This window comes from Dendropsophus ebraccatus, chromosome 13 (assembly GCF_027789765.1).
Source record: "Dendropsophus ebraccatus isolate aDenEbr1 chromosome 13, aDenEbr1.pat, whole genome shotgun sequence".
Classification (NCBI taxonomy): Eukaryota; Metazoa; Chordata; class Amphibia; order Anura; family Hylidae; genus Dendropsophus; species Dendropsophus ebraccatus.
Window position 1 is genome coordinate 33405601 of NC_091466.1, and position 20709 is coordinate 33426309.

At 44.3% G+C, this 20709-nt stretch overlaps 1 protein-coding gene across 6 annotated transcripts in view; it reads right to left on the reverse strand.

Annotated features, from left to right (window-relative positions):
• Positions 1 to 652: 652 nt before the first annotated feature.
• Positions 653 to 20709, reverse strand: part of LOC138771558 (uncharacterized) — a 39811-nt gene continuing 19754 nt past the window's right edge. For 2 of the 6 annotated variants that reach the window (XM_069951378.1, XM_069951377.1), the window contains exons 3-21: positions 15775 to 15796; positions 15659 to 15677; positions 15487 to 15528; positions 14886 to 14921; positions 13685 to 13723; positions 12671 to 12721; positions 12455 to 12502; positions 12137 to 12175; positions 11562 to 11603; positions 10983 to 11018; positions 6671 to 6709; positions 5641 to 5691; positions 5115 to 5162; positions 4900 to 4947; positions 4680 to 4727; positions 4262 to 4312; positions 3974 to 4006; positions 3649 to 3696; positions 3238 to 3529 (exon numbers count right to left, since the gene is read on the reverse strand). In XM_069951378.1, coding sequence (XP_069807479.1) covers positions 3651 to 3696; positions 3974 to 4006; positions 4262 to 4312; positions 4680 to 4727; positions 4900 to 4947; positions 5115 to 5162; positions 5641 to 5691; positions 6671 to 6709; positions 10983 to 11018; positions 11562 to 11603; positions 12137 to 12175; positions 12455 to 12502; positions 12671 to 12721; positions 13685 to 13723; positions 14886 to 14921; positions 15487 to 15528; positions 15659 to 15677; positions 15775 to 15796 — 738 coding nt within the window. In that variant the 3' untranslated portion in view covers positions 3238 to 3529; positions 3649 to 3650. Of the gene's footprint in view, positions 1195 to 3226; positions 3530 to 3648; positions 3697 to 3973; positions 4007 to 4261; positions 4313 to 4679; positions 4728 to 4899; positions 4948 to 5114; positions 5163 to 5640; positions 5692 to 6670; positions 6710 to 10982; positions 11019 to 11561; positions 11604 to 12136; positions 12176 to 12454; positions 12503 to 12670; positions 12722 to 13684; positions 13724 to 14885; positions 14922 to 15486; positions 15529 to 15658; positions 15678 to 15774; positions 15797 to 20709 lie in introns of those variants that run through there. The other 4 variants (XR_011359643.1, XM_069951381.1, XM_069951379.1 and 1 more) reach the window with 4 other exon arrangements.

Below are 20709 nucleotides of genomic sequence, written 5' to 3' on the forward strand. Positions count from 1 at the left end.
TACTCTCTCATATAGTCGGCAGTGTGATAACTTGTGTACAAATGATTCTGACCACTGTATGGCGGTATTATTGGCTGTATTGTTCTTTGTGTAGCGGTAATGGATACTTGTCACCTGTGCCTGATCATGTGACTTGGTGTTTCCATGGTCCACTGTTATTTTCCTTCTTATGACCATAGTGTAGTTCTCATGTTTAAGCAGGTATCGAAGACTGTCATAAAGTAAAGCAAGAGTGCCGTGACATGCGTTGTGTACTGCAATAGGAGGTAACACCCCCCCCCCCTACACACCTAATGGGGAAATTGCCTAACTACCGGGGGCATCTACTTATGAGGGGGGATTAACCTACTGCACTTCTGCCCCTTCATTCTAGCAATCAGTAAGGGTCTCAGCACCTTTTCCCCACCCACACAATCTTCTAGCGTGTCACTATGACATATCAGAAGTTTGTCCAAATAATAGGAAACCTTTAAAAAATGTTAAATAAAAAAATATAAGAAAACTGCCCACTTGATGAAAATTTAACCCCCTTTTTCCCATTTTTCAAATAAAAATGTAACTAAAAACAGCCAGACTTGGTATCACCATGTGCGGAATGATCCGGACACTACCTGGAAGTAAAGACACAGACACAAAGATGTAACGGGGCAAAAAAAGATATTTTATTTCAAGTTATAGGGAGAGTAATTTTACATGTATGACTGTGGGGGCTGTTAGGCTGAGATGATCCTGAGGAAGGCAAAAACCCCTAAGAGGGAAGAGTCAATTGTCCTCAAGGGGAAAAATTCCTTCCCGACCCCAAATGTGGCGATCAGAGCAAGTCCCAGGATCACAGCCGCTATCTATGTGTAGTGCATGTTTATGTGTATATATATATATATATATGTGTGTGTGTGTGTGTAGTCGTCATGTGTCTGTGAGGTGCGATACTTACTAGGCCTGTAGCGGAGAGTTCAGGGATAATAGCGCTGTGGTAAGATCACTGGTGTCAATGGCCCCAGGGCTAGAACAAGCAGCTATTATTCCTGAACTCTCCAGGTGCCAGATGGGAAATACTCACCGGCTGCTCCTGGGGTGTAGAGGGTCATCAGGAGGTGGTGGTTTCTGATGCCAGACGGATATTGGAGGATGCCCAGTCAAGTTCTGCTGGATGTTAATTTGCCTACGGATGCTACAGACACCTCCTCCAGACTCCTACAGATGTTTAAAGGAGTCTTCTCCCCCTTTTTCTGATGTTATAGGGGGCCTCCTCCTTTTCCCCATTTGAGGCAAATGAACCCCAATGATGTTAATGGCGCCTCATTTGCCTCTAGGTGTTACAGTGGTTATCTGGGGAGCTGAACAGGCATTTCCTTTCCTCTCTCACCGGCATCTCACTTCCAGTTTGGTGACATCTCATCCCAACAACTTCTGACCTGGTATAGGTGGCGGCTGAGGTGGGAGATCAGGTACTATGGTGTGATAACCACATGTGGGTGAAACCAGTCCCACCGGTAGTGGCCAATATATGCATAATGATGGAATATCATGTGTACATTGGCTACCACTGGTTTCACCCACATGTGAGAATCGCAACCCAGTACCTGCCCCACTGTCTCAGCTCGCCGCCTTTATGCCAAGTCAGATAGTGTAGAATGAGAAGACACCAAACCGGAGGAGAGACAAAAGGAAAGATAATGCCTTCTAGCTCCCTAGCTAACTTATCTAAGGGCGCCTCCTCCAGACCCCTCTAGGTGTTCTTAGAGTCTAGTCCTCCTATTTTTGATGGTAAAGGGGGCTCCTCCTTCCCCCATGTGAGGCAAATAAACCCACCTGATGTTACGGGCCCCTAATTTGCCTCTAGATGTTAAAAGGGGTTATCTGGGGAGCTGAAAAGATATTTCCACCATTACCAGCATCTCACTTCCAGTTCGGACTGACCTCATTCCAACATCTTCTGACCTGGCAAAGGTCTGAGACAGTAGATCAGGTACTATGGTGTGATCGCCAAATGTGGGTGAAACTCACCGCCAGCAGTGGTCAATGTACGCGCAATGTTGTGATGACATCGGCAACATTGTTTGTATATTGGCTGCCACTGGTTTCACCCACATGCAACAATCGCAACAAAGTACCTGCCCCACTGTCTCAGGCCGCCTCCGTTTTGCTAGGTAAGAAGATGATGGTGTGAGAGGAGACCAAACCAGAAGTGAGAAGCCGGCGAGGAAGGAAATGCCTTTTTAGTTACTTAGATAACCCCTTTAAGGGCACCTCCTCCAGACCCCTCTAGGTGTTGTGAGTGTCTACTCCTCCTATCTCTGATGGTAAAAGTAGCCTCCTCCTTCCCCATGTGTGGTAAATATATCCTCCGGATGTTATGGGCGCCCCATTTACCACTTGATATTAAAAGGGGTTATCTGGGGAGCTGAAAAGATATTTCCACCATTACCAGCATCTCACTTCCAGTTGGGACTCATCTCATCCCAACATCTTCTGACCTGGCAAAGGTCTGAGACAGTAGATCAGGTACTATGGTGTGATCAACACATGTGGGTGAAACTCGCCGCCAGCAGTGGTCAATGTACGGGCAATGTTGTGATGACAGCGGCAACATTGTTTGTACATTGGCCGCCACTGGTTTCACCTGCATGCACCAATCACAACAAAGTACCTGCCCCACTGTCTCAGGCCGCCTCCGTTTTGCCAGATAAAAAGATGATGGTGCGAGAGTAGACCAAACCAGAAGTGAGACACCGGCGAGGAAGGAAATGCCTTTTTAGTTGCCTAGATAACTCCTTTAAGGGCGCCTCCTCCAGACCCTCTTGGTGTTCTTAGAGTCTAGTCCTCCTATTTTTGGTGGTAAAAGGGGGCTCCTCCTTCCCCCTTGTGAGGCAAATAAATCCTCCAGATGTAACTGGCCCCTAATTTGCCTCTAGATGTTAAAAAGGGGTTATCTGGGGAGCTAAAAAGATATTTCCACCATTACCAGCATCTCACTTCCAGTTCGGACTCATCTCATTCCAACATCTTCTGACCTGGCAAAGGTCTGAGACAGTAGATCAGGTATTATGGTGTGATCACCACATGTGGGTGAAACTTGCTGCCAGCAGTGGTCAATGTACGGGCAATGTTGTGATGACAGTGGCAACATTGTTTGTACATTGGCCGCCACTGGTTTCACCCGCATGCGACAATCACAACAAAGTACCTGCCCCACTGTCTCAGGCCGCCTCCGTTTTGCCAGGTAAGAAGATGATGGTGCGAGAGGAGACCAAACCAGACGTGAGACGCCGGCGAGGAAGGAAACGCCTTTTTAGTTGCCTAGATAACCTCTTTAAGGGCACCTCCTCCAGACCCCTCTAGGTGTTGTGAGTGTCTACTCCTCCTATCTATGATGGTAAAAGGGGGCTCCTCCTCCCCCATGTGTGGTAAATGTATCCTCCGGATGTTATGGGCGTCCCATTTACCACTTGATGTTGCGGACGCCTCCTCCTCCAGACAGCTCCAGATGGTCGGGTGTCTTCTCCTCACTCTGGCGGCGCTGTGTTACCTAGATAGGATATATAACAAGCAATGTGTTAATAATGACAGGTTACATATATAGGCTCCATATGAATATACAGTCAGAATAAAAGTGATCTGAGGTGTGATGGGATTTTGGGTACTCACCTTTACTCCTCCTTGGTGGCGCAGCAGCAGCAGAACAGCGCCCGCAGTCTATAAGGGAAGGAGAAAAACCAGCATGACTTTCCTGAGATCAGACCCGTCAGCAGTGATGGGGAATAGACATTACACTGGAGAGAGGGGACTCAGTGCTATCCTAGTGGGTGAGATACAGGCGGCACCATGTCACTTGTATGTCTGTATTATGTACATGAGGCCTTTCGTGGTTATTATATGTGACTGGTAATATAATATATAGTGATGACATGAGGATATACAGTGCAGCAATAGAGTTGTGTTATCATGTAAATGTATCATCCCATATATTTACCTGGATAAGATGGATCTCCTCCTGCTGCTGCTTCTGTCGAGGAGAAATGACCAAGAAATGGAGGGAAATCAATGGTTAGTGTAAGGAAACCAGAATTTCGGAGCACATTATATAGAAACAATGCTCTTTTACCAGCTCTATTCACACCTGCAGTAATATACTATTCACCATTACCCACAATAGAAATTAGATCCCACCTCCAAATAGAGCGCCCCCGTCCTCTCTCTATATACAGCATGATAAATAACAATTCCTTGCTTCACAATGTTATAGGTTTTGTTTCATTACCTGGGGATCTCCACGGCCGTCCCTTTGTCCTCCTCGTCCTCCTCTTCTTCTCTGTGTATAGAACGTAAACCATCTCATATATAAATATATTGTTATATTACACATTAAATATTTTATTGTAAAGAAGGTGATTGCAATAGTAATGTAGTGAGCTGTACACTGCTCTATACAATGACCATATAGTACTGTATATTGCAGGTACAGCCAGCTAAAGTATAAAGTGTACGGGGACCTTAACAACTAAGTCCCAGTGTCAGCAGTTTGTAATGTGAATAAATGCTGTTAAAATAAATAGAAAAATATGATTCTATGTCTAACTAGAGCGCCCCCTATCCTGCCCTCCCACTGCTCTTCTCTCTATACAGGATGGGAAAAAAATAAATGTGTATTCACAATACTATAAGCTTTGAGCCCTCACCTGGGGATGTCGTCAGCCACGTCCTCTTCCTCGTCGACGTCGATTTCACTGTGTAGAGAACATACAGCAGCTTATATATATATATATATATATATATATATATATATATATATATATATACACACACATATTCTGTCTTCCTGTCGCTCCTCTCTCTATACAGTATATTAAAAAAAAAAAAAAACTTGTATTCACAATTCTATAAGCTTTGAGCCCTTACCTGGGGATGTCCGCAGCCGCGCCATCTTCCTCGTCGTCGTCGATTTCACTGTGAACATACACCAGCTTGTATGTATTATATATATATATATATATATATATATATATATACACACACACATATACACATCCTGTCTTCCTGACGCTCCTCTCTCTATACAGGATGGTAAAAAAAATAAACATGTATTCACAATGCAATAAGCTTTGAGCCCTCACCTGGAAAAGTCTGCAGCCTCGTCCGCCTCCTCCTCTTCGTCAGTCTCACTGTATATAGAACATAAACCAGCTTGTGTGTATAAATATATATAGACATTTATTAAGACTGGAGTAAATCCAGCAGGACCTGTACCTACCACAAGGCAGCTGCAGAAATCTACAAGTGCTCCGCAGCAGGTATATAAATCTACAAGTGCTCCGCAGCAGGTGTAGAAATCTACAAGTGCTCCGCAGCAGGTATAGAAATCTACAAGTGCTCCGCAGCAGGTGTAGGTTTCTGCCCTGATTTTTCCCTGTTTTTCGGCATAAACCAGGATAAATTAGTAGCAGATGGAGGCCACAGCTTTTTGTGCCCCTTTCTCAATGTGCTCAGGGCTGCACATATATAAATCTGCCCCATAGTTTTTGGGGATATGGAAATATAAATATGAGTTTTTGGCGCGGAACATAGATATAAATGGACTCATATAATCAATCTATATCATGGAGATGGATGATTATATCTCCGCTGCTTCTTCATACTTACACGATGGTCTCCAGGCTCGGGATCCAACCGTGAAGCGGGTACTTGTCGTCTCTGTAATAGAGAACATAGGGTTGGTTAGGATGATTTTCAGAAAATGTTATTTATTGTGACATCTCAATAAGAACATGAAATCCATCAGGATATTTATTAACCCCTTGTCATCACTGCCAGTTTTCCCCTTAAGGGGATGTGCACATTGAGGAATAGGCGAGGAATTTAAAGCGGGATCCGCTCTTAGGGTGTGTTCACTCTTCAGAATCTGCACGGATAATCTCCAGTGGATTCCGCCGCTCGCCCCTGCTCGCACATGTGTGCCTCTCCACCTGACCCATTCTATGGTCGGGCAGATTCCGACATCTGCCCAAAGAATTGACATGCCAATTCTTTGGGCGGATGGCGGAATCCCCCCGACCATAGAATGGAGTCAATGGAACAGGAGGAGATGCGGGCAGTGGAATCCGTGGCAGGTTATCCGTGCGGATTCCATAATGTGAGCACACCCTAAATTTCTGCTTGAAATTCTTCCCATAAAATTTAAATAGAGCAATTCCATTGTGTTCAATGGTATTTCTGCTCTGTTGTTCACACAGCAGAATTTTCTGCCGCGCATCCGCCTTCCGACAAAGAATTGACTTGTCAATTTTTTGGGCCGATTCCAGCAGGGGAATCCTATAGCAGTCATGCTTCTGCTTGAATTCCGCTTGAATTCTGCTCCTATTCTGCCAGAGCTGAATAGATGAATTTCAAGCAGAAAACTTTCCTCTTCAATTCCTCGCTGGTAACCCGCCTCGGATTAGGCCACTTGCGCTGGAACGCATCTCCACCCATGCCATAGACTCTGTTCTATGGTCGGTTATATTCCGCCATCCACCCGAAGAATTGACAAGTCAATTCTTTGGGTGGACGGCGGAATCCGTCCGACCATAAAATGGAGTCTATGGCAAGGGCAGAAATGTGTGCGAGCGGGGGCGAAAACTATTGTAAAAATAATTTATTAGATTTTTTTGCTATTTTCGTGTAGTGTAATTACCTGAATATCCACGGGGCGTCCATCACGGCCATCTTCCACCTATTACATAATAATAAAAATAATAATTGCATATTATAAAGGGGATATTAGTCTGTCCTCCAAGTGCTGCATGTTGGGGGAAGTTTTATAGAAACATGTACATTGGAAATCCACTGGCCCAGATTTATTAGATGATCTGACTATAAATGCGCTGTTAGCACTGGGTATTTGGGTTGGAATATTTTTGTGACAATTTTGCACAAAATCTATGCAAAAAAAACTCTGTATAAAGTACAATATGTGAGTTCACCTTAAAAAAAAGTTTTCTTACTTTTTTATATTAAATCAAAGGACATTTTTTTTAAATACCCAAGGGGATGTTGCTAGGCATCAGATCCCTCCTGTGTACCTGTAAGTGTCTTTAAGGTGTGGCTTAACCTGTAAAGTGCCACTGCTTCCCTAGCTCCAAGCCCCCCCTTAGCCTTTCCCCTATCAGCGAGACTGATTGTTTTGGCTTGGCCGTCAGTCAGGATGATAGAGGAGACTTATGCTACATTTACACGGAACAGTAATTCGCCTGATCGTACGATTAACGATGTCGGAGTAGCAGGTTTTTTTTCATAACGATCAGCATTTAGACGGTACGATATGTCGTACGAAAATTCGTTTTGCGATCGTTTTAAGATCGCTTAAGCCGGCTGAAAGCCCGCCCGCCCGGGGGCGAACGGGCGGCGGGGGTGGCGATCGAGCAGGCGCAGGGGGCTGTAGGATGCGTGGCCGGGCATCGGAGGAGCGGGGGTCGGGCTGCGGGCGGGTGGACTTTCACGACGACCGTTTACACAAAGCGATCAGCGAAATTTTTGCGAACGACCGTCGATGATTTGAGAAGTTGTTCAAAGATGAAAATTAACGATTTCTCGCTCGTTGTTTGATCGTTCACTGCGTTTACACGTACGATTATCGTTCGAATTCAACCGTTATCGTGCAAATTTGCACGATAATCGTTACGTGTAAACGCAGCATTATGGTGCGTTTACACAGACAGATTTATCTGACAGATCTTTGAATCCAAAACCAGGAACAGACTATAAACAGGGATCAGGTCAGAAAGGAAAGACTGGGATCTATCCCCTTTTCAAATCCATTCCTGGCCTTGGCTTCAAAAATCTGTCAGATAAATCTTTCTGTGTAAACGCACCCTTAGTTCAGACAAATCGCCATGTTACACGGCCTGATTGACAATGTAAATGAGCACCAATCTGCTAGATCGACGTTTATTTACTGAGCCTATTACCCAGCTCAATAATCGTGCAGCATGGACTGTATATATATTTGTTGTTAGTGATGTCTGTGTAGCCCTTGCCTTTAGTGTAAAATAATAAAGTATATACATACCTGCCACGCTCCCCAATGCTTCTACCCAGTCCCGGTATCTTCCTGGCTGCTGCTGCCGGGATGATACCGAGGAGCAGGCAGAAGCACCGGAGAGTGTGGCAGGTATGTATATACTTTATTATTTTCTTTACACAGCCATCAGCCATCAGCCGCACATCACTATTACATGTAGAGATATGCAGTCGGCGACTGATGATTTTAGGTTAGGACCAAAAGACACGGTCGCTCTTTATTACACGGAGCAATGATCCACTGAATGGTCCTGATCCGGCAGATTCCGCTCAGTGTAATAAGGAAGAGCAGCTACCTAAACTCTTGTATGTATTTAGTGCTACGCCCACACTGATAGAGAGAAAATATTTTAAAAGAATAAAGGTGATGTTAAATGCATTAATATGGGGACGGAAAAGAGTAAGAACAAAACTGGAGAACTTATGTATCCCAATGACAAGAGATGGATTGGGGGTCCCAGACGTGGAAAAATACTATTATGCTTCTCAAATATATTGGTTGGCCAGATGGAAGCAGGATGGGGCAATAGCATTAGTAATGGAACTTGGGATATTTTTCAAATCCTGGAGACAGGAGTTCTGGGGAAGAAAGCTTGGAGTAATGTGGTCATGGTAAAGACCTTAGTTAGAACATAGGAGTGGGTAAAAAAAAATCTCTAAATAATCAGGGAGTAATGGAATTTGCCCCATTATGGTTAAATGATGAGTTAGGAGAAGTTAGGAAATTGGGAGTAGTACAAGTATTGGATGGGGTGGGGGTGAGAACAGAGATATAATAGACGGAAACATCATAAAGAGTTGGGACAGTCTAAAAGCAGAATACAAGATAGAGGAAAGACACTGGTTCTCTTATGTTAGATGCAGAAAAGCGTTAGTTGCAAGTCAGAATAATAGTAAGTTGCAAGGATGTAGCCCCAGCCCATTAGTTACAAAATTAAGGAGTGGATCAATTAAAAAGAAAGAGATCACAACAATATACTCGCACCTTATAATGGAACAACATATAGGGACTAAAAGTAAGGATAAATGGGAGGGAGTAATCGGGAGGATAGATGAAGATAGGTGGGAGAAAGTGTTGAGAAGTATTAAGGAAGTGTCAAGAGTGGGTAACTATAGAATAATTCACTTCAGCCTAGTACATGAATGATACTACACCCCAAGGCTCCTCTTTAGAATAGGGAAGTGGAAGGATAGGAAGTGTCCGAGATGTGGCTGTGGGGAGGCGGATTGTGCTCACATGCTCTGGTCATGCAGCTCTTTACAGGAGGACTGGGGGAGAGAGCACAAAGTAATGGAAGAAAAGAGCAAGGTGAGATGTGAGCTGGACCCAGTTACTGCTTTGTTGGGAGATATTACAAATATTAAAGCAAGAAAAAGGAGTAAGAAAATGGTACAGAGAATGCTTATTTATGCTAGACGTATTCTAATGAAACAATGGATGGCTCCCTGGACACCAAGTAGTGAGAAATGGGAAAGGCGCTATTATAAGTGTGAAGGAGAAGGGAACTAGAGGTTAGGGGTTGAAAGGGGTTTCTTATGGCAGACTGGGGGGGGGGGGGGGTATTTGGCGAATTTCTGTATGGTGTTTTTTTTCTGTAACACATGTTTGTATATGGAAAACTGTTATGATGCAGTAATGATGTTATTTTTATGGAAAAATGGAAGGGAAATTTTTTTTAAAAATAAAGAGATTATAATATATAAATAAAAAAATAAGGAAGAGCAGCAGCGGATCAGCTGGGCCACAGCTCCTGGTCACTCATGGTCACAACTAAGAGCTGCAATGGGAGGAGATTCAGTGCCTGGGAATATCCCCGTGTGTATGTCTACAAGGCTGTTACTTCTGGTATCCGGCTCTGTCTCTGCTTTATATTTATTGGAATTCTTATCAAAAACCTCCCTTTCCTTATTAGCAGAAAAATGCTGGAGCCGGATGAGATGTGAAAGTCACCGCCATCAATGCTTTTGTCTACTTGGTGTTTTCCGTCACTTTGGGACCTTGGTGTGTGCTCTAGGTATGGCGTCTTTTCTTTACATATGTGTTGTGTGTTTTGTTACGTTTTTTGTTTTTCACTTTACAGTTCATGTGATTGAGGTTGGTTTCACACATGACAGTTTTTTTGGAAATCTGCCGCTGTAATTATTGAGCCAAAGCCAGGAGTGGATCCGGCAGGTAGGAGACATATAAGCGCTTCCTTTATTGTACCCATTACTTTGAATCCACTTCTGGTTTTGGCTCAAAAACTGCAATGGCAGCTTTCCAAAAAAACTGGCATGTGTAAATGCAGCCTCAAAGGGAAACCAATGAATCACATGATCTGCTATGGGGGAAAACACCACAAAAATCAGACACAAGAAAAACACTTTATTTAAACAAAATGCGGCAAGGTTTGCTAGAAAACAATACAAGTAATGTAACATTAAAAAAAGAGAAAAATATTTCAAATCAACTGGTGACTGAAAATGCCAGAGATTTGTAATCTATGAAAAAATCTCAAGTCTGCCATTACTTATCAGCTGCTGTATGTCCTGCATGATGTGGTGTTTGCTTAGTAGTCTGGAGAGCAGGAGAGGTTTTCTATGGGGATTTGCTGCTGCTCTGGACAGTTCATGACATACACAGAGGTGGCAGCAGAGAGCACTGTGTCAGACTGGAAAGAATACACCACTTCCTGCAGAACATAAAGCAGCTGATAAGTACCGGAAGAATTGAGATTTGTAAGTAAATTACAAATCTCTGGCACTCTGTAGCACCTGTTGATTTGAAAGATTTATTTATTTATTTTTTTGCTGAATTACCCCTTTAAAAAAAAGAAAGCTCCAAATGCTGTTTTTCATAGGTTTGTTTTTTAATACCAGATCCCCCTGCAAACTTGTCTGTGTGACTGATTATATTACTATACTATATGTTACTGTGAGATACTTACTCCAAATGCTCCAGACGTTCATCGATGTCGTCGCTGCTGTTGGTGATAGAATAGAGAAGATAGTGAGAACCAAACACACATTAGAGACATCAGTTTTCTGGCCAATAAGAAAAGGATAGTTCTGCAAACATTTTTTTTTCTTTCAAATCAGCTGGTGCCAGAAAAGAGCAAGAGATTTGTAATTTACTTCCATTAAAAAATCCCAAGTCCTCCATTACTTATCAGCTGCTGAATGTCCTGCAGGAAGTGGTATTCTTTCCAGTCTGAACAGCAGGAAAGGTTTTCTAAGGAGATTTGCTACAGCTCTGGGCAGTTCCTGTCCCAGACAGAGGTGGGAGCAGGGAGCAACTGTGTTAGACTGTAAAGAATACACCACTTCCGGCAGGACATACAGCAGCTGATAAGTATTGGAGATTTTTTTTTTTTATAGAAGTAAATTACAAATCTCTGCCACTTTCCGGCAACAGTTGATTTGAAAGAATTTTTTGGCTGAATTACCCCTTTAAAAAATTTTAAATAAAAAATCTCCTTACACTAAGTTTTATATGCTTGTTTAAGACGAGGCTATGAGATACTTACTCCCAATCGTCCGAATCCTCCGCGATGTCGTCGATGTCCCTCCTGTTAGTGATAGAATAGAGAAGATAGTGAAAACCTAACACACATTAGAGACATCAGTGATGATCGGTGTCTATAGGGGAGGAATTATGGGGTCACACAAGTTTTACATTTTTAGTTTTACATTTAACCAAATGCTACAAATTTTGCTAGAAAAAATACAACTAATGTAAAATTAAAGGGATAGTTCAGCAAAAAAAGTTTTTCTTTCAAAACAGCTGGTGCCAGAAAGTGCCAGAGATTTGTAATTTACTTCCATTAAAGAATCTCAAGTCCTCCATTACTTCTCAGCTGCTGTATGTCCTACAGGAAGGGGTATTCTTTCTATTGTGGAAAGCAGGAGAGGTTTTCTATGGTGATTCTATGCTGAGAAGTACTGGAATTTTTTTCTAATACAAGTGAATTACAAATCTTTGGCACTTTCTGGCTACAGCTAATTTGAAAGAATTTTTTTGCTGAATTACCCCTTTAAAAAAACTCCTAACACTGTAATTTTCATAGGCTTGTTGTTTAAGACGAGACTATGAGATACTTACTCCCAATCCTCTGTGTCCTCCTCGGTGTCGTCCTCGCTCCTGTAAGTGATAGAATAGAGAAGATAGTGAAAACCAGACACACATTAGAGACATCAGTTTTCTGGCAGAACGTCATTAATAAGAGACAATAATGATATTTAGAGACATCCTCACGATGATCGGAGTCTATAGGGGAAGATGCAGTAAAAATAAATAGAAAATAGGATTCTATGTGTAACTAGAGCGCCCCCTATCCTGTCCTCCCCACGCTCCTCTCTCTATACAGGATGGTTAAAGAATAAACATGTATTCCCAATACTATAAGGTTTGAGCCCTCACCAGGGGATGTCCGCAGCCTCGTCCTCTTCCTCCTCTTCGTCAGTCTCACTGTATATAGATCAGAAACCAGCTTGTGTGTTAAATCTGCCCCATAGTGTTTGGGGATATGTGAATATACATATGTGAGTGTTTGGTGGGGAACACAGATATAAATGGACTCATATTGTCATATCATGTAGCTGGATGATTATATCTCCGCTGCTTCTTCATACTTACACGATGGTCTCCAGGCTCGGGATCCAACTGTAGAGCGGGTACTTGTCGTCTCTGTAACAGAGAACATAGGGTTGGTTAGGAGGATTGGTACTTGGTCCCATTTGAAACTATCAGAAAATGTTATTTATTGTGACATCTCAATAAGAACATGAAATCCATCAGGATATTTACTAACCCCTTGTCATCACTGCCAGTTTTCCCCTTGAGGAATAGGCCAGGAATTTGAAGCAGGATCTGCTCTTAGGGTGTGTTCACACTTCAGAATCTGCACGGATAATCTCCAGTGTATTCCGCCGCTCGCCCCTGCTCGCACCTGTGTGCCTCTCCACCTGTCCCATAGACTCCATTCTATAATCGGGCGGATTCCGACATCTGCCCAAAGAATTGACATGTCAATTCTTTGTGCGGATGGCGGAATCCCCTGACCATAGAATGGAGTCAATGGAACAGGAGGAGATGCGAGCAGTGGAATCCGTGGCAGGTTATTCGTGCAGATTCCATAATGTGAACACACCCTAAATTTCCGCGTGAAATTCTTCCCATAAATTATGAATAGAGCAATTTTCTATTGTGTTCAATGGGATTTCCGCTCTGTTATTCACACAGCAGAATTTTCCATCAGAATTTTCTGACACGGATCCGCCATCCGACAAAGAATTGACATGTAAATTTTTTGGGCCGATTCCTCCAGGGGAATCCTATAGAAGTCAATGGGGTTTGAATTCTGCTCCTATTCTGCCAGAGCTGAATAGAGGAATTTCAAGCAGAAAACTTTCCTCTTCAATTACTTACTAGTAACCCGCCTCGGATTAGGCCACACGCGCTGGACCACATCTCCACCCGTGCCATAGACTCCGTTCTAGTGACAAGTCAATTCTTTGGGTAGGGTGGCGGAATCTGACCGGCCATAGAACGGAGTCTATGGAACGGGCAGAGATTTGTGCGAGGGGGGCAAAAGCTATTGTAAAAATGATTTATTTGATTTTTTCTGCTGTTTTAATGTAGTGTAATTACCTGAAAATCCACGGGGCGTCCATCACGGCCATCTTCCACCTATTACATAATAATAAAAAATAATTGCATATTATAAAGGGGATATTAGTCTGTCCTCCAAGTGCTGCATATTGGGGGAGGTTTTATAGAAACATGTACATTGGAAATCCACTGGCCCAGATTTATTAGACCAGATGATGGGACTATAAATGCGCTGTTAGCACTGGGGATTTGGGATGAGATGTGAAAGTCACCACAATCATTGATTTTGTCTTCTTGGTGGTTTCCGTCACTTTGGGACCTTGGTGTGTGCTCTAGGTATGGCGTCTATTCTTTACATATGTGTTGTGTGTTTTGTTAAAGGGGTACTCCAGTGGGGGGGCACTTTTTTACTGGGACGGGGCAAGAGGTGGCCGAGGAAAAAGCCGTCCACTCACCTCCCCGGTTCCAGCGGCAGGTCCCGCATCGCGGTGCTCCGGTGCCCGATTCCCAGCCGCTTCCCGAGACGTGACTTCTCAGGTCCGCTCAGCCACTCAGTGAAGGAGGCGGGATCTGAGCGGACTTGAAACGGATCCCGCCTCCTTCACTTCAAATGGATGGATGACATTTATATTTTTGTATATTTATTTTTGATTGTTGATATGCAATGACATTCGTTGTAAAGAAAAAAAAAGTTTTTGTTTTTTCACTTTACAGTTCATGTGATTGAGGTTGGTTTCACACACTGGAATTCACACACTGGAATTTTTGAGCCAAAGCCAGGAGTGGATCCGGCAGGTAGGAGACATATAAGCGCTCCCTATATTGTACCCATTACTTTGAATCCATTGAACCCATTACTTTGAAAATCTTAAGTCTTCCATTACTTATCAGCTGCTGCATGTCCTGCATGATGTGGTGTATTCTTTCCAGTCTGGAGAGTAGAAGTGGGTTTTCTATGGGGATTTGCTGCTGCTCTGGACAGTTCATGACATGGACAGAGGTGGTAGCAGAGAGCACTGTGTCAGACTGGAAAGAATACACCACTTCCTGCAGGACGTGCAGCAGCTGATAAGTACTGGAAGAGTTGAGATTTTTAAGTAAATGACAAATCTCTGGCACTAAAAAATCAGAAAGCTCCAAATGCTGTTTTTCAAAGTTTTGTTTTTTAATACGTGATCCCCTGCAAACATGTCTGTGACTGATTATATTACTATACTATATGTTACTGTGAGATACTTACTCCAAATCCTCCAGACGCTCATCGATGTCGTCGCTGCTGTTGGTGATAGAATAGAGAAGATGGTGAGAACCAAACACACGTTGGAGACATCAGTTTTCTGGCAGAACTTCACCAATAAGAAGGTAGTAGAAAGGATTGTTAAGCAAAAAGTTTTTCCTTTCAAACCAGCTGGTGCCAGAAAAGTGCCAGAGATTTAGAGATTTGTAATTTACTTCCATTAAAAAATCCCAAGTCATCCATTACTTATCAGCTGCTGAATGTCCTGCAGGAAGTGGTATTCTTTCCAGTCTGGAAAGCAGGAAAGGTTTTCTATGGGGATTTGCTACAGTGCAGTTCCTGTCCCAGACTTAGATGGCAGCATAGAGCAACTGTGTCAGACTGGAAAGAATACACCACTTCATGCAGGACATATAGCAGCTGATAAGTATTGGAGATTTTTTTATATTGAAGTAAATTACAAATCTCTGGCACTTTCTGGCACCTGTTGATTCAAAAGAATTTTTTTTTGCTGAATTACCCCTCAAAAAACAAAAAAAAAAAGCTCCTAACACCTGTAATTTTTATAGGCTTGTTGTTGAAGACGAGACTATGAGATACTTACTCCCAATCGTCTGAATCCTCCGCGATGTCGTCGATGTCGCTCCTGTTAGTGATAGAATAGAGAAGATAGTGAAAACCTAACACACATTAGAGACATCAGTGATGATCGGGGTCTATAGGGGAGGAATTATAGGGTCACACAAGTTTTATATCTTCAGTTTAGATTTACTCACCCGAAATCCGATTCTTCATCTAAAGAAAAAAACAATAGAAAAGCGTTAGTTTAGAGAACTGCTTTATACATTGTAGAGATACATAGATACATAGAGATATTATAGACAAAACTCACCCTCGCCGTCATCCAGTCCAGCCTGAAATAGGAAATAGAGAGAGTAAGCAGAGGACATTGGTATATTGCTGAGCATGAGACCTCCTTCTGTGCCCATCTGACCTATGTGCTTGGATGGGATAGGGTGTAGGTGGGGGCACTATTACACTGCTCATCCAGGATTAGACACACAGTCACTTCTTCCAAAAACAGACGGGGGGCTGATTTAGTGGGCTATGAAGTAAAATGGTCAGATTTGTAATCCCGCTGTCAGTCCGCTCTGTGGAGAAGGTGGGGGGCAGCCCGAGGACCATATGGATAACATCTAGGTTTTTCCATGTGGTCCTGGGGCTGTCTCTACCTTTTCCACGGAGAGGGCGGACAGCGGGATTACTAAGCCGATCACATTGCTCTTGCATACTGCTCCCCAGTATCTTCATTGCTTCTGCCCGCTGTCCTTAGCCGCTGGTGGAACTTCAGAGACGGTCTGTGAAGTTCCACTGGCAGCTGCGGACAACGGGCAGAAGCCAGGAAAATATGGGGGAGCGGGCAGAAGCATCGGGGAGCGGGCAGAGGTATGTATATACTTTATTATTTTCTTTATACAGTCATCATCCATCGGCCGTGCATCGTTATTACACGTAGTGATGCGCAGTCGGCGGCCAATGTTTGTAGGTCAGGACCAAAAATAACCAATCAGTCGATGATCATTGTCTTTATTACAAGGAGCAATAATCTGCAGAATCGGAGCTCTGGCTAGGAGGACCCCACTCTTTTCTAGCTGGGTGTCTGTTTGTGAACCGGCACACTTATGTTTGTGAACAGGTGTGAAGTATCTTTTCAACGCAAGGTATTTCTAGTTTTTTACACTCATACTTCTACTTATACCTTTGCCATCTTTGTCTTGGCCAATTGTTTTTTTTTTCTTTATTGAAAAATACAATTACAAACGGTAAAACGAGATATCTGAACAAGAGAGATATTGCAAACCTGATTGTGGCAATCCATTTCTGAGAAAATTCTGTTTTGGTTTTTTTTTATGTGCTACATGACCACCTTCCCATTGGAAAATTTGCCCTTGATCCAATATGGCGGCCATCAAAATGGTGACGGAATATCAATAAAAAGTACAAATTCCCCAAACCAGCGCCGCAGATGAATATAATGAAGGTAGATGAGTAATCAGTGTCTGTGGATAATTTTATTAGAATCCCATCCAGTACACATTGGGGTAATATACCGTCATATTGTGTCACACATACATATACATATACCGTCATATTGTGTTGCATAGAAAACTCTCCTATATACTGCACACCCTATTTGTGGTAAAATGCGGACAATAAACTAACAAATCCGTGTAAGCTTTTATCTTAGATCTAGGGGATTATGTGAGTTATCCAGAATTATAAATGTATTGATTTATTTATTTCTGATTTATTTCAAGAACAGCGCCATGCTGATCCTCAGGTGTTATGTGGTATTACAACTCAGTTTTATTCACTTCACTAGAAAATGTGCTGCAATACCACAGAAAAACCGGGGACAATAGTGGCGCTGTTTATGGATGGGAGCAGCGATGGCCCAGATGTATCAAACTGTTGTTGTTGTTGGCAGTGTCAAACAACGGTCACTGTTTTATTTCTATTTGGATTGTAGGCAGATTTGGGTGTGCCTGGAATCCAATTAACCATAGACATCTGTTCAATATACAGCCATCAGAATGGCCATACAGTTCAATGTGTGCACAGTTTGAACAACGGCCGTTGTTCCTGCACTAGCGGCCGTAAATAATAGACAAGTCAATTGTTTGTGTGGCTGTAGCTAACAACCGCCATTGTTCAATACAGCGTGTGAATAAAAGATGCTGTTTGCATAGAGTTCAATGCAGTGCATTATTTTATCACAAGAACGGCCGTTCTTGTCATAAAAAATACATTGTGTGCGCATAGCTTAACACTGAAACTGGTGTCGCTGGCCCACAGCAACCAATCACAGCTCAGCTTTCAGGTGAATCTGTCAGGTCCACAGCAACCAATCACAGCTCAGCTTTCAGGGGAATCTGTCAGGTCCATACCAGGTACAGAGCTGCAGACACAGGCAGAGAGGTGATAGAGAGAGAATACAAGGGAAGCCTGGGTCTTTGCTGACGGCCATTTGCAGAGTTATACAATTGCATTTTCTATGCGCTCAATCATTTATTTCCTCTTGACACCCCGACCTCACTCACATATAGGAACCTACGCGCTATAGACACCCAACAACTGCTAGATACCGTACAGTTATCATTGCCCCCCACCTCTTCCCTCTCCTGTCCTAATTTGGCTGCCAAACAATACCACGTCACCCTCAAAACCACCCTGGACAAACTTGCACCCCCTATACCCCAAACAGGAAAGTGCCCGCGATTCCGGACTGGTAGAGAGCCAGCCTCGGCCGCCGTCCGATCACCCGCACACCCCCATCCCCCCCGCACCGCACACTCTGCCTGGCACTACAGGGCTGGCCGGCCAGAGTGCGGTGCAGATCCCCGCCCGCGCCGCCTAACCCCCAGTACCCGCTACCAACACCCCCGCCCCACCCCGCCACCGCCGCTCACCACCGGAACTCCGGCTCTCATCTGACCCTCTCCCCCCCCCCCCCCCCCCCCGCCTTCCCCGGGAACCTCCGACCGCCGCCGCCGCCCGGACCTCAGCACTGCACTCTGACCCGGACCCCAACCTCGCGGCCCCGACAGAGCAGGATGCAGGACAGGTGAGATTACCCCTTAGGACTACTACTCCCACCATGCTCTGCTGTCAGGCCATGATGGGAGTTGTAGTTCTGCAGCCTGTGGCCCTCCAGGTTGCAGAACTACAACTCCCACCATATCTTGCTGACAGGTCATGATGGGACTTGTACTTCTGCAGCCTGTGGCCATCCAGGTTGCAGAAGTACAACTCCCATCATGGCTCTGCTGGCAGGCCATGATGGGAGTTGTAGTTCTGCAGTCTGTGGCCATCCAGGTTGCAGACCTACAACTCTCATCATGCCTTGCTGACAGGCCATGATGGGAGTTGTAGTTCTGCAGTCTGTGGCCATCCAGGTTGCAGACTTACAACTCCCATCATGCCTTGCTGACAGGCCATGATGGGAGTTGTAGTTCTGCAGTCTGTGGCCATCCAGGTACACGGGTACCTGTGATTTATGTTGGCATACTAGACCATATTATCTCATCAGGAAATCCTGAAGGTTTTTCCTGATGGTTTCCTGATGGTAAAAACGGATTACTGTCAGGAAATCCTGATACTTTCCTGATGACATTTGAGGCCTCCTGATCAGGATTTCCTGACAGTAAAAACTGACACGGACGTGTGAATGGGGCCTCAGATGGTGTTCTAGGTGTGCTGAACGTCTGTGGAGGAAATCCAAGACAACAGCCAACCTTCTACATTATAAGTCTATGCTTAGAAGCTACTACTCTGCTCTTCACTCTGCTAAGCAATCCTACTTTACCACTTTGATCTCTTCTCTTTCCCATAACCCAAAACGTCTCTTTGATACCCTCAACTCTCTCCTTAAACCCAAACCTCAGACACCCATCACTAACCTCTGTGCTGAAGACTTAGCCAACTACTTCAAGGACAAAATAGACACAATCCGCCAGGAGATCATCTCCCATTCCCCAGGTAATATTAATCCTATTCCCTCTCACTGTTCCTCCTCATCCTCTCAGCCTTTGAGCCAGTGACAGAGGAGGAAGTCTCCAGACTCCTCTCCTCCTCTCGCCCCACCACCTGCCCTAGTGACCCTATTCCCTCACACCTCGTCCAGTCTCTCTCTCCTGTTGTCACTACCTACCTTACTAAGATCTTCAACCTCTCCCTCTCCTCTGGCATCTTCCCCTCGACTTTCAAACACTCCACCATCACTCCATTACTGAAAAAACCCTCTCTTCCTTTTATCTCTAAATTGTTGGAACGTCTGGTCTATTCAAGCCTAACTCGCTACCTCTCTGAAAACTCTCTTCTTGACCCCCTTCAGTCTGGTTTCCGTCCTCACCACTCTACAGAAACTGCCCTGACTAAAGTCTCTAATGATCTCCTCTCCGCCGAATCTAAAGGTGACCATTCACTTCTCATTCTCCTGGATCTGCAGCTTTTGACACTGTAGCCCACCAGCTCCTCCTCTCCATGCTCTGCTCTATCTGTATGTGACACTGTAGCCCACCAGCTCCTCCTCTCCACGCTCCGCTCTATCTGTATGTGACACTGTAGACCACCAGCTCCTCCTCTCCATGCTCTGCTCTATCTGTATGTGACACTGTAGCCCACCAGCTCCTCCTCTCCATGCTCTGCTCTATCTGTATGTGACACTGTAGACCACCAGCTCCTCCTCTCCATGCTCTGCTCTATCTGTATGTGACACTGTAGCCCACCAGCTCCTCCTCTCCATGCTCTGCTCTATCTGTATGTGACACTGTAGCCCACCAGCTCCTCCTCTCCATGCTCCGCTCTATCTGTATGTGACACTGTAGACCACCAGCTCCTCCTCTCCATGCTCTGCTCTATCTGTATGTGACACTGTAGCCCACCAGCTCCTCCTCTCCATGCTCCGCTCTATCTGTATGTGACACTGTAGACCCACCAGCTCCTCCTCTCCATGCTCTGCTCTATCTGTATGTGACACTGTAGCCCACCAGCTCCTCCTCTCCATGCTCTGCTCTATCTGTATGTGACACTGTAGACCACCAGCTCCTCCTCTCCACGCTCTGCTCTATCTGTATGTGACACTGTAGACCACCAGCTCCTCCTCTCCATGCTCTGCTCTATCTGTATGTGACACTGTAGACCACCAGCTCCTCCTCTCCATGCTCTGCTCTATCTGTATGTGACACTGTAGCCCACCAGCTCCTCCTCTCCATGCTCTGCTCTATCTGTATGTGACACTGTAGACCACCAGCTCCTCCTCTCCATG